The sequence below is a fragment of the Martes martes genome (genome assembly GCF_963455335.1).
Source record: "Martes martes genome assembly, chromosome: 7".
NCBI classification, from domain to species: Eukaryota; Metazoa; Chordata; class Mammalia; order Carnivora; family Mustelidae; genus Martes; species Martes martes.
The window spans coordinates 136,554,639-136,568,593 of record NC_137894.1 but is presented as its reverse complement, the minus strand read 5'-3'; the positions used below and the strand labels follow the sequence as shown (position 1 = coordinate 136,568,593).

General features: G+C 54.2%; 1 protein-coding gene across 1 annotated transcript; it reads right to left on the bottom strand.

The window, feature by feature from the left end:
* Positions 1-997: 997 nt before the first annotated feature.
* On the bottom strand, positions 998-6,005 carry BDKRB2 (bradykinin receptor B2; the record flags this gene model as incomplete). Its single annotated transcript, XM_080809210.1, has 2 exons — positions 5,893-6,005; positions 998-2,102 (listed from the first exon to the last, which is right to left on the bottom strand). The coding sequence occupies exons 1-2, from the start codon at positions 5,964-5,966 to the stop codon at positions 998-1,000; spliced, it is 1,179 nt and encodes a 392-aa protein (XP_080665336.1). The 5' UTR covers positions 5,967-6,005.
* Positions 6,006-13,955: the final 7,950 nt, after the last annotated feature.

Here is a 13,955-nt window from a genome sequence, read left to right as displayed (position 1 = left end):
AGCGACAAAGCTGTGTCTTTACAATAAAGTTACTTCCGTTCCGTGTGCATAAGAAAGCCGCACGTTTATATAGCACCTTTCCTTCCCTCAAAGTACCTCTATGCCTGTTGACTCTTGCAATCTTCACAACACCCTGGTGTTACAGAGGCAAGGACAAGGTGGTGTGCCACCCGTTATGGGCTGGGGGCGACCGGCTCCTCGCCCCTCCCCTCTGCGCTACCCCACAGCGCCTTGCTTGACCATGTCGAGCCGCAGAACAACCTTCTGGTGGTTGCTAGAGCTCAGTCATCTCCGTCTGAGTTTGCAAGTTCCCTCAAGGCAGAGATTATTCTCTTTTTCTTCCCTCTTACTGCTGGGGCTCAGTGCTGCCCAGCCAGCACGTGACTACTAAGTGTTTACTGAGTTCTTTGTTGGCACAGACCACTTTGTCCATGGACAGGGGAAGTGATGGAATCCTAGTCTCTGGGTTGTCACCAGGGACCCCTCAGAGTTCAACCTTCATTAACCTGAGCATCAGCCTCCAGAGTCCCAGCTCGATAGATTTGAGAGACCTAAGGCAAAACCCCAGCCAGGTCTGGCCCGTGCACTCAGCCGTGGTACCAGAGCCGGGGGGCCGCTCTCCTGAAGGTCTGGGCTGCCGTGCTGCGGCCGCGCGGGACACACGTGGGAAGGAAGCTCAGTCAGTCCTGTCCCTGTCCCCAGGCCTCCTCTACTCCCGGAGGGTGCAGACTGGCCCAGGGGTGGCAGCAGATGAGAACAATAATACTGTCGTGTGTATGGAGCCCTTGGCCATGTGTGAGGTCCCCCCACGCTCCCCGCCTGGCTTGCCGCAGCTTGGGCAGGGCAGCCGAGAAGCTCCTGGGTTTTCCTAGAGGCACCGACTTCCTGCCCAAGGTTACACCCGTGGCATGCCTTCCATTCCTTCCTGGACATATCCGGAAGCACCCCTCTCCCTCCGTCCCAGCACCTAGGAGCAGGGGTCCCGGCAGCGTCCCCCTCACTGGCCGTTCCCCGCCCAGTCTGGCAGTTTGTGAATCTGGCGCTCCACGGAGATGGAGGTCCGGAGCGTGCCCATGGAGTTCTCCATCTTGCTGGCCTCCGGCACGCAGCCCCCTTTCTGGCACAGTCCCCAGAACACCTCCCGGGACTTCTTGCGGAAGCGCTTGCCCACGATCACGTACACCAGCGGGTTGAGGCAGCTGTTGCTGTAGGCCACGTAGGAGGCGATCTGCGTGAAGACGTCGATCACGTGCTCATCCCAGCAGCCGGACAGGATGTCCAGGCGCAGCAGCGTGTCCAGCACGGTGCTGATCTGGAAGGGCAGCCAGCAGACGACGAACAGCAGCAGCACGGCCAGGACCAGCACCGTGGCCTTCCTCTCCGTCTGGATCTCCTTGAACTTCTGCATCTCGTTGTTCCGCAGCACCTGCATGATCTGCACCGTGCAGAAGGTGATGATGGCCAAGGGCAACAGGAAGCCCACGAAGTTCAGGAGGATGTTGGTGAACACCTCCCAGGTGCGGGACGGGTAGATGATGACGCAGGCCGTGACGTTGTGGCCCTCGTCCCGATACTCCTTCATGGTCCGGAAGGCCAGCATGGGCGAACTCAGGAGCAGCGTGCATCCCCAGATCACCAGGCTGTAGAGCTTGGCCCAGCGCACGCCGCGCATCCGGCCCATGGACATGGTCTTCACCAGGGCCAGGTAGCGGTCGATGCTGACCAGCATCAGGAAGGAGATGCTGCTGTAGAGGTTCATGTAGAGCATGGTGTTCACCACGCGGCAGAGGACCTCCCCAAAGAGCCAGTCGAAGTTGTTGGCGATGGTGATGGCCCAGAAGGGCAGCCCGCAGGCCAGGATCAGGTCCGCCACAGCCAGGTTGCCCAGGTAGATCTCGGCCACCGTGCAGCTGGTCTTGTGCAGGCAGAAGATGCTGAGGACAAAGATGTTCTCGAGGGCCGCCAGCACGAACAGCACCCAGAGGAAGGGGGCCTGGATGGTGTTGAGCCAGTTCCACCAGTCGGAGAAGACGCAGGTGCTGGGCACCGTCCCGTTGAGAGCCGGCATGAGGACTTGCGAGGTGCTGTTGAGCATTTCCGTGCTGAAAGAAAGTGGAAAAGAGGCTGTTACACCTCGACTCACAAGAGGCGGGAGAAACAGCTGATGTAGAAGGAGGAGGGGCTCAGCAAGCAGCTTCCAGAAGTCAGGTCAGGAGTGGCACTCAGGGCCTTTCTGCCGCACGCTCGGAGAATCGGGGCTGGCCATCCCCGACGTCCTGGGGTCTTTGAAAGGTACCCCGTGTCCTTGGGTGAGGCTGAGAGGTCGTGGTCTTCGCCTTGGTGCTGCAGTGGGATGTTTCCTTGGCCAGCGTCCATCACCAACACTGACCATCACAGTCTTGGAGCCTGGAGTTCCTGGACGCCTCCGTGATGGGAGGATACATGCACATTCCTTCCTTATCACACGGGCCCCTCCCAAGGGAGCTGGTCATCTTTCAGATTCTCACGGCCTGGTCACGGTGAGTAATTGATTAGAGGAGATAAATGATATCATGCCAGACTGGGAGATTCCAGCCCGGCTCCGAGACCACAGCCCATGTGCCCACACCCTGTCTCCTTCTGGCAGAGGGCAGCTTTGTGCTTCCAGAACCCCCACCAGCAAGGAGTTGATGATAATCAGAGGTTCCATGATGGGAAGGGAGCACAGGGGCTTTGGAACCAGGCAGTCCTCCTGGGTTCAAATCCTAGCTCATTCATTAGCTGTGTGACCTTGGGTACGTCTAAACCTCTCTGAACCTCAATGACCTACCCCATAAAATGGGAATAACATAATCTACTTCTCAAGGTTGTGGTGGGAATCCAAAACAATTGGCAAAAGCCCCAACCTCGGTACTCGGTTCGTAAGTGTGAATAACTATTTTTGTGAACCACCAACAACACTTGGATTGCTCCTGTGTTAGTGATTTTATCATTAACCCACTGGTTCCTCTTTCACTCTTGGGTGAGACTCAGACTGTGGGGCTGTGCATTTTCTAGAAGTGTCACTGTTAAGGCTAATTCATCTCTACCTTCAGCAAAGAGGCATGGGGCTTGGACACATATGGGTTCCCATTCTAGCTGTGTGGCCTTGGGCAAATCACTTGACCTCTCTGAGCTTCCATTTCATCTCCTTTGGAGTAGAGTATTACTCTCTTCTTGATTTGCTTCGCATGGCTGTGGCAAGGTTCGAATCGAAGAGTGGATATGAAGACACATTGCAGGCAAAAAGCGCAACCCAGACTGGAGGACTGAGTGGACATTTTCCCAGTGCCCTATGTGGTGGGGGAGGGAAGGTGGCCCTAGGCGGGCTCTTCCTAGAAGGGCGATTCATTCCTGGGCAGGTTTATGGGGCAGAGGTTGAGCCACAACTTATGGGAAAGAATCTGCTGTTCACCTTGGGATTTCCTAGGAAAACCCTCCCTCTTATTTCCAGGAGTAGCTGGCCGGTTTTCAGTGGCCAGACTGGGCATCTCTGACTGACTGACTTACTCATTGATGCGTTTGTCTTTTCCTTTTTATTTTTAAAAAAATTTTATTTATTTATTTAACACACACACACACAGAGAGAGAGAGAGAGAGAGAGAGAGAGATCACAAGTAGGCAGAGAGGCAGGCAGAGAGAGAGAGAGGAGGAAGCAGGCTCCCCGCTGAGCAGAAAGCCCGATGCGGGGCTCAATCCCAAGACCCTGAGATCATGACCTGAGCCGAAGGCAGAGGCTTAACCCACTGAGCCACCCAGGTGCCCACATTTATCTTTTAAATGTGCCTCAAGCTGCTTCTCTGTGGGAGCCAGGAGCCAGTACCACGTGTCCCCTGCCCTGTCCATGCTCCCAAGTGTGACAAATGCCATGGGGTGGGAGGAAGGGCCCAGGGCACAGAATTGGGGGTGGGGTGGAGAAGGTTGGAGGTGATTCTGGAGCTGGGTGTCCCAGGATGAGGGACGTGTCAATGGACAGCCAAGGAACAGCATTATACGGTGACAGATGGCATCTGCGCTTGGGGTGAGCAGAGCATAATGTACAGAGAACTTGGATCACTGTGTTGTACACCCACAAACAACGTAGCATTGTGTGTCAACTGAACTCTGATAAGAAAGTTAAAAAACAAAACAAAAACAACAACAAAGGGAAGGGGACGGACCAGGCAGAGGGAGCAGCTTGAGCAGAGGTGCAGAGCGGAGAAGCGTCTGGCACGTTCTGGAAGGCAGACTAGATGTTGGACAGGGCGGTGGGAAGTGGCAGGAGATGGGATGAATAAGGGGAAAAGGACAGTCATCACTGGCTGCTAAGAAACCGAGGCTTTGTCCCCGAGGGCTTTAAGGAGGGAGCGATGGAATAGAAAGAACACTCTAGAAAGACCCTTCTGGTGAAGTGGTGGCTTTAGGATACCCAAAAATTCTGTGCCACCCTTCCTTTCAAAGAGTAGAGTCTAGTTCCTCTTCTGGGGAACGTGGCCAGACTTGGTGACTTGCTTCCCACCCACAGTGGCAGTGACAGTGCATGACTCCCACAGCCAGTCCCGGAACATGTACGTCGCAGGGGTGCCTGTAGGGCACAGCGGGTTCAGTGTCTGACTCTGAGTTTTGGCTCAGGTCATGATCTCAGGGTCATGAGATCGAGCCCCGTGTCGGGCTCCACGCTCGGCGCAGAGTCTGCTTGAGATTCTCTCTCCCTCTGTCTTTACTCCTCTCTGCCATGTGCCCCCCTCATCCCCAGACTCTCTCTCTCTTTCTCTCAAATAAATAAATCTTTAAAAAAAAACCCACAGTGCTCCTTCTTCCTCGGCCTCTCGGGTCTCTTGCTGAGGGGGAGACCGGCTGCCGCGTTGGGAGGGCACACAAGCCGCCATGTGGGGAGGAACCCCCTTGCCTCTTGGAAGCGGATCCTCTGGTCCCAGGTAAGCCTTTGGTGGACGCCGGCCCCCAGCCTTTGAGTGGTCTAGTGGAGGCCCAGCCGAGGCCCCAGACATCAGGGAACTGAGACGAGCTGTCCCCGCTGGGTCTGAAGTTCCTGACCCTGCAAACTGGTTGGCTCTGGAAGTAAGGCCTACCCTGGGCGGCCTCCCTGGTCCAGCCTTTGGCCCTGTTTCTGCAGCTACAGAAAACCCACTTCCTCTGTGCCCCAGGCTTGGAGAGTTGACTCTCAGGGTCTGGCTCTCTGAGACTGAAGTCACCAGCTGCTGCTTGTTCATTTCCCAGCAATACGGCCCCTGGCCACTGGGATGGCCCCTGGCCCCTAGTTGGCTCTGAGAAGCCACAGATTCATCCGAGGTGGCCTGGGGAATGTGTAACCGGGAGTTACGAGCCCCAAGGCTATCTGGTCATCTGCAGAGTAGGCTGCTCTCCCGCACGGGGCTGGGGGGCTGGGCCAACACTGCTCCCTGAGAACCGACCCTCCTTTTCCTCTGCTTCCACTCAGGATCAGCTCTCCCTACATCCTCTCTTTAGGGTGGCTTGGCCTTCTACCAGACGTCAGACATGTGTTGGAAACTTCCCGTCTCCATGGTGACCGGGAACCTCACGTCTCTGTCTAATTCCTTGGGTGTTGACATCAGAGTGTCTCTCCATTTCCAAGTTCATTTGGAATGGCTCACATGTGACCATGGGTACTGTGTCCTCGTCCTGCATCTCTGTGCTCCGACAAACTCCACAGAACACCCCCTCCGTCTGCTCCCAGCAGGCCCATGGGGATTTGAACATTGGCCGCACCAGCCCCCTAGAGTTTTCGTCTGTGGATTCAACATCCCTTGTTGCTTCAACTGTTGTCCAGGAGATGGGGGTCAGGTTCTCCAGGCCTTCTCCAGGCTGTCTGGCCCTCCCTTATAAGGTGTATGTTAAGGAAGTCTTTTGACTTACCTAAAAGAGGCCGTGGTGGGTACAGGGTCCTCATGAAAAGGCAGGAACATTGATCTTTTCCAGGTGGAGAACATCTTGACTCAGTGTGAGAAGAGAGGGAGGCTCCTGGGCTGACCAGGGGAGAAAGGACAGTTAGATGGTGGCTGGGGACCATAAAACACACAGACTCTCCACCAGGGAAAGGAAATGGAGTCCTTCACTTAACAAATGTTTATTAAGCAGCTACTGCATATGGGTACTAGGGACCTAATGGTACAATACTCCGTCCTCCAGGAGCATACAGTCCAATGGAGAAGCTAGGTGTTCCTGAATTAGTCACTAATTAACTGAAAACTGACATAAATGCTATGAAATAAAGGTTCTATGACAGAATATAACACAGAGTCCTAAACCAGCCTGCTCTGGGGGATGAATGGGTATTTATTTTGAGACCTGAAGGTATGCAGGAGGAAACTGGATAAAAGGATGGTGGTAGAGAGGAGGATGTCTGGGTGGAAGGAACAGCAGGTGCAAAGGTCCTGAGGCAGGAAGAAATTGCTGTGGACATGTGGTAGGCCCTGGTGGCTGTTGGGGGAAGGAGGGGAGGAGATTGTGGCAGGGGCAGTGTGGAGGCAGGGAGACATTTGTCTAGGATCCGGATGATGGAGACTGGAGAGGAGGAATCCCAGGGGTGTTTAGAGAGGCTGTAAGGCTGGCCAGGGAGAGGCTGGGGATGAGGGCGAGCAGCGTGTCAAGGACGGCCCTCCCCACCCACCACAGGGGCTGCCATCTCCTATGAAGGGAAGAGGCGGAGGGGGCTTCCCCATCTCATGCGACCTCTTGCTTGTGTCCCAGAAGCGTGTGACTAGCTGGGAGCCCGGTGCACGTGCGTGTGACTGCATGCAGCCAAGGGTCTGCCCAGCCCCAGGTTCCAGCCACTTCTTAGCAAAAGCAGCCTGTGCAAAGGGCCGGCACACGGGCTTCCAGAAGCCAGCTGTCTGAATTCGGTTGCGGGGGCTGGAGCTAGGGCAGCGGACAATTCAGGAAATACAGGCACGTTAGAAAAAGAAGGGACCGAGTTGGTAAGTGGGAAACAGGCATGGGGAAGGGGAGGCCCCGGGGGAGCTCGGTCATGGCGACCTAGAGAGGAAACCCCCCCACCGCCACACACACAGAGAACTTGTTTTTGGCTCTGACCTGCCCCAGCCCCATGACACTCAGGAGTTAATAAACGCCTTGGAGGGAAAAAAAAAAAAAAAAGGCAGAAGACATTTAGTTCACATCTGGAAAAGGTTTAGCAGAACCCCTAAGCTGAGCTGAGGCCAGGATTTAGAACTTTCCAGAGGAGACACGGGCTGCAAAGTGGTACTGACCCTGCAGGGAGGGGGATCTAGGGAAGGCAAGACAGGCCTCGTAGATTGCCTTTTTGGGGAGGCCCTTCCTGGCCCCTAAGAAGAAAATTCAACTGGAGGTGAGAGGTCATGTGCTTGAATCATTCATTCCTCCATGCTGCTTAGTGAGAAAGAGCCCGGTGACCTTCCTCTGCCCGTGGGGTTCCCTCTCCTGCTGAGGGACCTCAGCCCGCCTGCAGGCCTCCCTTTCCCACGGGACGGTGACAGGTGACTCAGGGCCTCCAGTGCCGCCACCCTGGGGAGTGCCCAGCATTTCCTCACTGCCCTCCCTTGTGTCCACCCGCTGGGCCGTTGGGGATCTGGGCGGCTGACCCTAACTGCTCCCATCTTCGAAACAAAGCCCAAGGCGTCTCTCTGTCCAGCAGGCCCAAGAGAGGGATTTCAAGTCCAGAGAAGTTGGTGGCGTGGAGGAGGGGTGCGTGTTGTTTCTGTCCCCCTGCTTTGGAGGTGCCCAGCCCCGGGCAGGACTGTGTGGGGCTGCAGGCTGCTGCCCATCCCTCTCCCTGCAGCCCACCCCCAGCCCCGGGGGACCCCCTCCATGGACTTGGGCAGCGGGAGCACCGGCAGGACACGGAAGGAGGGAGACCATGAAGATGGGGCATCGGCCCCCGTTTCCCTGCCTCGGGGCCTCCAGGGGCTGAGGTCACAGCTGCTCTGAGAGGCCCCTTCTACCTCCCTGGCCAGGATTCCGGAGAGGACCACCTCCACCACCTCATCTTCCTCCGTTCTCGGCAAGGGGCGGGGACCGCCGCCGGGGCCTCGGCCGTGCTAGCCCTGAGGTTTCACAGAGCGTCCACACTCTGAACAGACCCCCTGTCCAAAATCTCTCCAGTTGGGGGCACCTGGGTGGCTCAGTCATGTCTGCCTTCGATTCAGGTCATGATCTCAGAGTCCTGAGATCGAGTCCCGCATCCGGCTCGCTGCTCAGTGGGAAGCCTGCTTCTCCCTCTCCCATCCCCCCTGCTTGTGTTACTTCTCTCCCTGCCTCTCTCTTTGTTAAATAAATAAATCTTTTTTTTTTTTTTTTTTTTAAAGAAAGAAACCTCTCCATATTGCCCAGTGTGAATGTGCCTTCTCTGTCCTGGGACCCTGTGGGGATTATAAAATCTGATGTCAGATGTCAGAGAGGGATTGGAAGGAATGTGGGAGGGAGTGTGGCTCCGGGGCACGTTGGCTCCGGGGAGGGGGGTGGTCAGGAGTGTGGCCCTCATTCTCTGTCACCCAGAAGGAGCTCTCTTGTCCCTCCAGTCCCCCTCCCGGACTCAGGACTGTCCTGTTCAGTCTCCACCGCCCCCGGCCCCCCAGGCCAGAGCAGCGAGGGGGGGAGGGGGTGACTCTGCAGATGGGCTTCCCCCTTGTGTCTCACACTGATGCTTCGTAAGGAACATCCAACGTCCTGATTCATTTGTTCTCCATCTGCTTCAGAATCCAGGCCAAGAAGACTCGCTTCAAAAATATTTCCTTTCGTTGAATCACAGGAATCCTGTCTGTCCCCGCTGCCAGGAGTAAATGCCATGGGAGTCTCAGAGGGAGACCCTTGTGGCTTCCCAGGAACCCGCATCTCAGGGGCTCTGAGTCTGGGGTCACCCTGAAATGCACAGAGTCCCTTTCTCAGGGGCCAACCTTCCCCTGGGCTGGAGCCCCCAACCTCACAGCCCCCCGCAGGCGGCATTCTGTGGCTGCGCGAGACCCCGGAGGAACTGCCCGCGGCGAGGGGTGTGGGCCGGACGGTGGGGAACCCTGGAGCCTGCGGTCACCCCTCCTGACGGGCCGGTCCCCACAGGGCCCATGTGGCTTCAACCTCTGTCTGGGATGTGCACCCGTTTTCTGCAAAGAGGGCGGGCCCAGTGCCCGAGTCTAGCCAGACTGGAAGAGCTTAGAGCCCACTGGATTTATTTTTTGCAGGTTGTTTTGAGGACAGATGGTACTCAGTTTCCTTTTAATAAAGTTGGTGATAGGAAGTCACAGGTCAAAAGTAAGTCTCTTAGAGAAGCGGCTGTGTGGGTGGTTAGGTCTGGCAGAGACGGCATGTGGAATGACCAAATTTGGGAAAACTATCCCAAAACACCTATCTGGAAATGGGGGGGGGGGGGCGCCCAGGCTCGTGGGATCAGAAGTCAGACCTGGAACTGGGTCCTCCTCCACTGGGCTTCTTATCTGTGGGTTCGTATAAAAACAGCCCCCACGTCCCAGGGCTGTCAGCACGTGGAAATAAATGCACACGGCACGTGGGCAACGCGTTCTCGAAGCTGGGCTGACCTTCCTGCCGCAGGAAGAGGGCTGGTCTGCTTCTGCCGTAGCGTGAGCTGTGGGATGCAGGAGACCCTTCCACGCGGTCGGCTGTCCCGCTCCCAGCTCACGGACCCACGCTCGGGTTCCCAGACGCTGATTCCTCAGCTGGGTGGAGAGAGGTGAGTGTGTCGCTGGGACGTGTTGTGCATGTGTGTGGGGTGTGTATGTTGTGCATGTGTGTGGGGTGTGTGTGAGGTGTGCATGTGTGGTGTGTGATTATGTGTGTGTGCATGGTGTGGATTGTGTGGTGTGTGCGGTGTGCATGTGTGTGGTGTGTGCATGGTGTGTGTATGGTATGTGTGTGATGTGTGTGTGAGGTGTGTTTTGTGTGTGTTGTGTGTGTGTGATGTGTGTATGTTGTGTATGTGTGTGGTGTGTGTGTGGTATGTGGGAGATGTGTGTATATGGTGTGTGTTGTGTGGTCTATGCAGTGTGTGTGGTGTGTATGTGTGGTGTGTGGTATGTGTATGGTGAGTGTTGTGTGGTGTGTTGTGTGGCTGTCTATCCCATGTTGTGTTGTGTGTGCGGTGTGTACGTGTGTTGTGTGTGTGTTTGGTATGTGTATGATGTGTGTGTGTGGTGTATGTGTATGGTGTGTGGTGTGTGTGGTGTGTGCGGTGTGTATGTGTGTGGTGTGTGATTATGTGTGTGTGCATGGTGTGGATTGTGTGGTGTGTGCATGGTGTGTGTGTGGGTGGGTGGCGTGTGCGATGTGTGTGTGGTGTGTTGTGTGGCCGTCTATCCCATTATATTCCGCGTCCTGCGAGGGAAGGGCCCGTCTTCCTCATCTTGCCACTCCGCTGCGCCTGCACCGATTTGCACGTCCGGGTCTCTTGAAGGACACTCGCCCGTGAGTGCGTGGACCCTCTCCGAGCACGCAGCAATTCAGAATCAAGGCCAGGGTCAGAAAGAGAGACGTCTCGAGTCACACGGGAGAGCCCTGCCCTGGACACCTCCCCAGCACCGACGCTTTCCTCTGAACTCTGATCTCCACGGGTCCCGGGAAGGGGCTGTTTATAGCCGGTCCCCAGGGACGAGACTGGGCCACAGTAAACACGGGCGGGACGGGGACGGGGGCGGGGGCGGGGGGAGGTGGCCTCCCGCGCCTTGTTGGCCTCCCGCGCCTTGTCGGCCCCCCGCGGCAGGGCAGAAGCGTGGCCTGGGCACAGTTTCCAGGGCACCCTTTTCTCCTTTGTCCCGAAAAAAGGGCAAAGCCGTCTCTGGGGAAGGGTGGGGTTCTGGGAAGTCAAGCCCCATTCTAGGAACTCCTCGAGAGCAGAATCAGAAGACGCCGTCCTATCACGTGGGCTCTCCCGGCATTTGCACACTTTGCAGGCCTGGAATGTTTTGGAAACATTTACAGAGAAGGCAAGAGAAGCCGAGGCCCGAGGCCACTCTGTGTTCTGCCGCAGAGGGGAAGCGCACTTGCCCGACGCTGCTCGCCCTCCGATGACCTGGGGCCCGGTTCAGCCTTTATCTTTTGCTTATTATGGAAGGTTATTCTGTTCCGCATGTTTTGCTTCTTTTCCCCACATTGGGTTTTGGAGTTTTCATGATTGGACAACGTCATCTGACTTCCTAACACCTTCCCTTTTTGTTTTAGAAGATAATGTGACCATACACACCCACCCACCCACACACACAACGGAATACTAGGCAACCATCAAACCCCCCAAATCTTGCCATTTGCAACGACGTGGTTGGAACTAGAGGGTATTATGCTGAGCAAAATAAGTCAATCAGAGCAAGACAATTATCATATGATCTCACTGATCTGAGGAATTTGAGAAACAAGACAGAAGATCATAGGAGAAGGGAGGGAAAATGAAACAAGATGAAACGAGAGGGAGACAAACCATAAGAGACTCTTAATCTCAGGAAACAAACTGAGGGTTGCTGGAGGGGAGGGGGATGGCACGGGTGGGGTGGCTGCGTGATGGACATTGGGGAGGGCACGTGCTATGGTGAGAAAAAAAAAAAAGAAAAATAGAACATAAAAAAAAGATAATGTAACCACACAGTAAATAGCATTTAAACATGTTCAGATGTCCTAGAGTTCCATCCCTACACATAGCCACATGCAACCATACTTTCGTCTCCTGTGGTTTTACGTGGAATATCGCATCAAGAGAAATTTTTCTGTGTTGTTCTGTGGTTGTCACAATGACACCTTTCAGAAAAGCATTACGTTTGTTTATTGTTATCGATGAACCATTCCTTTATTCCAAGCTCTTTTCATGTATATATTTTCCTAGTGCCTATGCAACGGAATAAAGAGAAACCTCATTTAAAATGGGGTCAGTTTGGGGCACCTGGGTGGCTCGGTGGGTTAAGCCTCTGCCTTTGGCTCGTGTCATGATGCCAGGGTCCTGGGATCGAGCCCCGTGTTGGGCTCTCTGCTCTCTCAGGTGGGGAGCCTGTTCCCCACCCCCACCCGCCTGCCTCTCTGCCTACTTGTGATCTCTGTCAAGTGGATAAATAAAATCTTTAAAATAAATAAAATAAAATAAAATAAAATGGGGTCAGTTTGGAGCGTGTGGGTGGCTCAGTCAAGCATCTGACTCTGGATTTTGGCTCAAGTCATGATCTCAGCGTCGTGAGACTGAGGCCTTCATCTGGCTCCGTGTCGGAGCCTGCTTAAGATTCCCTCTCTCCCTCTCCTTCTGCCCCTCTCCCCACGTCCTTCTCTAAAAAAATAAAAAAACAAAAATATAAAATGGGGTCGGCTTACCCAAAAGATACAAAAATATAGATTTGAAGGGGCACATACACCCCAGTGTTTATAGCAGCATTAGTAACAATAGCCCTATTATGTTAAGAGCCCAATGTCCATCGACCAATAAATGGATAAAGAAGATGTAAGATGTGTGTGTGTGTGCGTGTACGTGTGCATGTGTGTGTATTGAGCCATCAAAAAGAATAAAAGTTTGCCATTTGCAGCAATGTGGATGGAACGAGAGGGTATTATGCTAATTCCCTCATATGTGGAATTTAGGAAATAAAACAGATGAACATATGGGAAGGGAAAAAGAGAAAGAGAGAGACGGAAGCAAATCATAAGAGACTCTCAATGATAGAGAACAAACTGGGGGTTGCTGGAGGGGAGGTGGGTGGGGAGGGCATGGGCTGCAGGGGTGATAGTTATCAGGAGGGCACTTGTGATGAGCCCTGGGTGTTGTGCATAAGTGATGAATCACTAAATTCTACACCTGAAACCAACTTTACCATATATATTAACTAATCAGAATTTAAATAAAAACTTGAAAAGAAAAGAAATACACAGGAAAGTAAATACACCCCCCCCAAAAAACTAAAGAAATAAAATGGAGTTAGGAGGCCAGCAGGGGGAGCTCTCACATCACACCACTCTTTATAGCATCCACCCCTTCCCTAGAAAGACAGAGGGAAGATTGTCTTCTGGCCCAGCAACAGCCCAGCCAATGAGAGACAGTCACAGCTCAGCCAATGAGAAATCACTATGCTTGGAACGCCCGGTTCTCTCCCATAGGCTTTTTGTTTGTAACAGCTCCCCCCCCAGCCAAGTTTGCCCTTCTCTCCTTAGAAGAGCCTTTTTCTTCTTTGTTCTCTTCGCTTGGCCAAGGTTTTGCTGTAGCTTGTGTGTCCCAAATTGCAGTTCTCTGCTGTTCTCAATCCATTTTGCTGGAAAAGCCACTGATAGTCCTATTTTTAAGGTCAACATGCCCCAGCCACGTTGCCCTTCTCCTGTCACCCCAGGACATTTCCTGTGCTCCCACCTCTTTGCCTTTGCTCCCAGGTCGGGGGTATAGGTGGCTGCAGCCTGTGGGGATGGCAGGGGCAGTCCAGAGGGCTGCTTGGGGACCGCTGGGGGATGGCGCAGGACTGGGAAATCGGCAGTCCCTGGGCCTTTGGTTTGGGGCTTGAGCAGGGAGCTGGGTGGGTGGGCTACAGAGGGACAGCCATAGGCGTGTGTATGTGGACGTGCACACGTGTGTGTGCGTGCATGTGTGAGAATGTGGAAGAGCGTGGGCTCGGTACCTGGAGTTGTCCCCAAGGGATTGGAATGACATGGGATCGGGGTTTCATAACTGAGATCTTACTGAGACCCAACCAGGTCGGAATCCCAGCTTCAACAGGTTCTAGCTGTGTATAACCTCGGACAAGCAGCGGAACCCCTCCAGACCTCAGTTTTTTCATCCATCGAAAGGGCATGCTCATAGCCCCTACTTTGTTGCTGATAATATAAGGAAGTTAATGATTGCAAAGTGCTTAGAGTAATGCTTGATACACAGTCAATGCTCCCTAGATGTCAGCTTTCCCTTCCTCTCTGCTCTATATCCGGTTACTGTGACACAATTTTATTGGAGGAAAGAATTTTCCTTAAAAAGCAAATGTTCAACC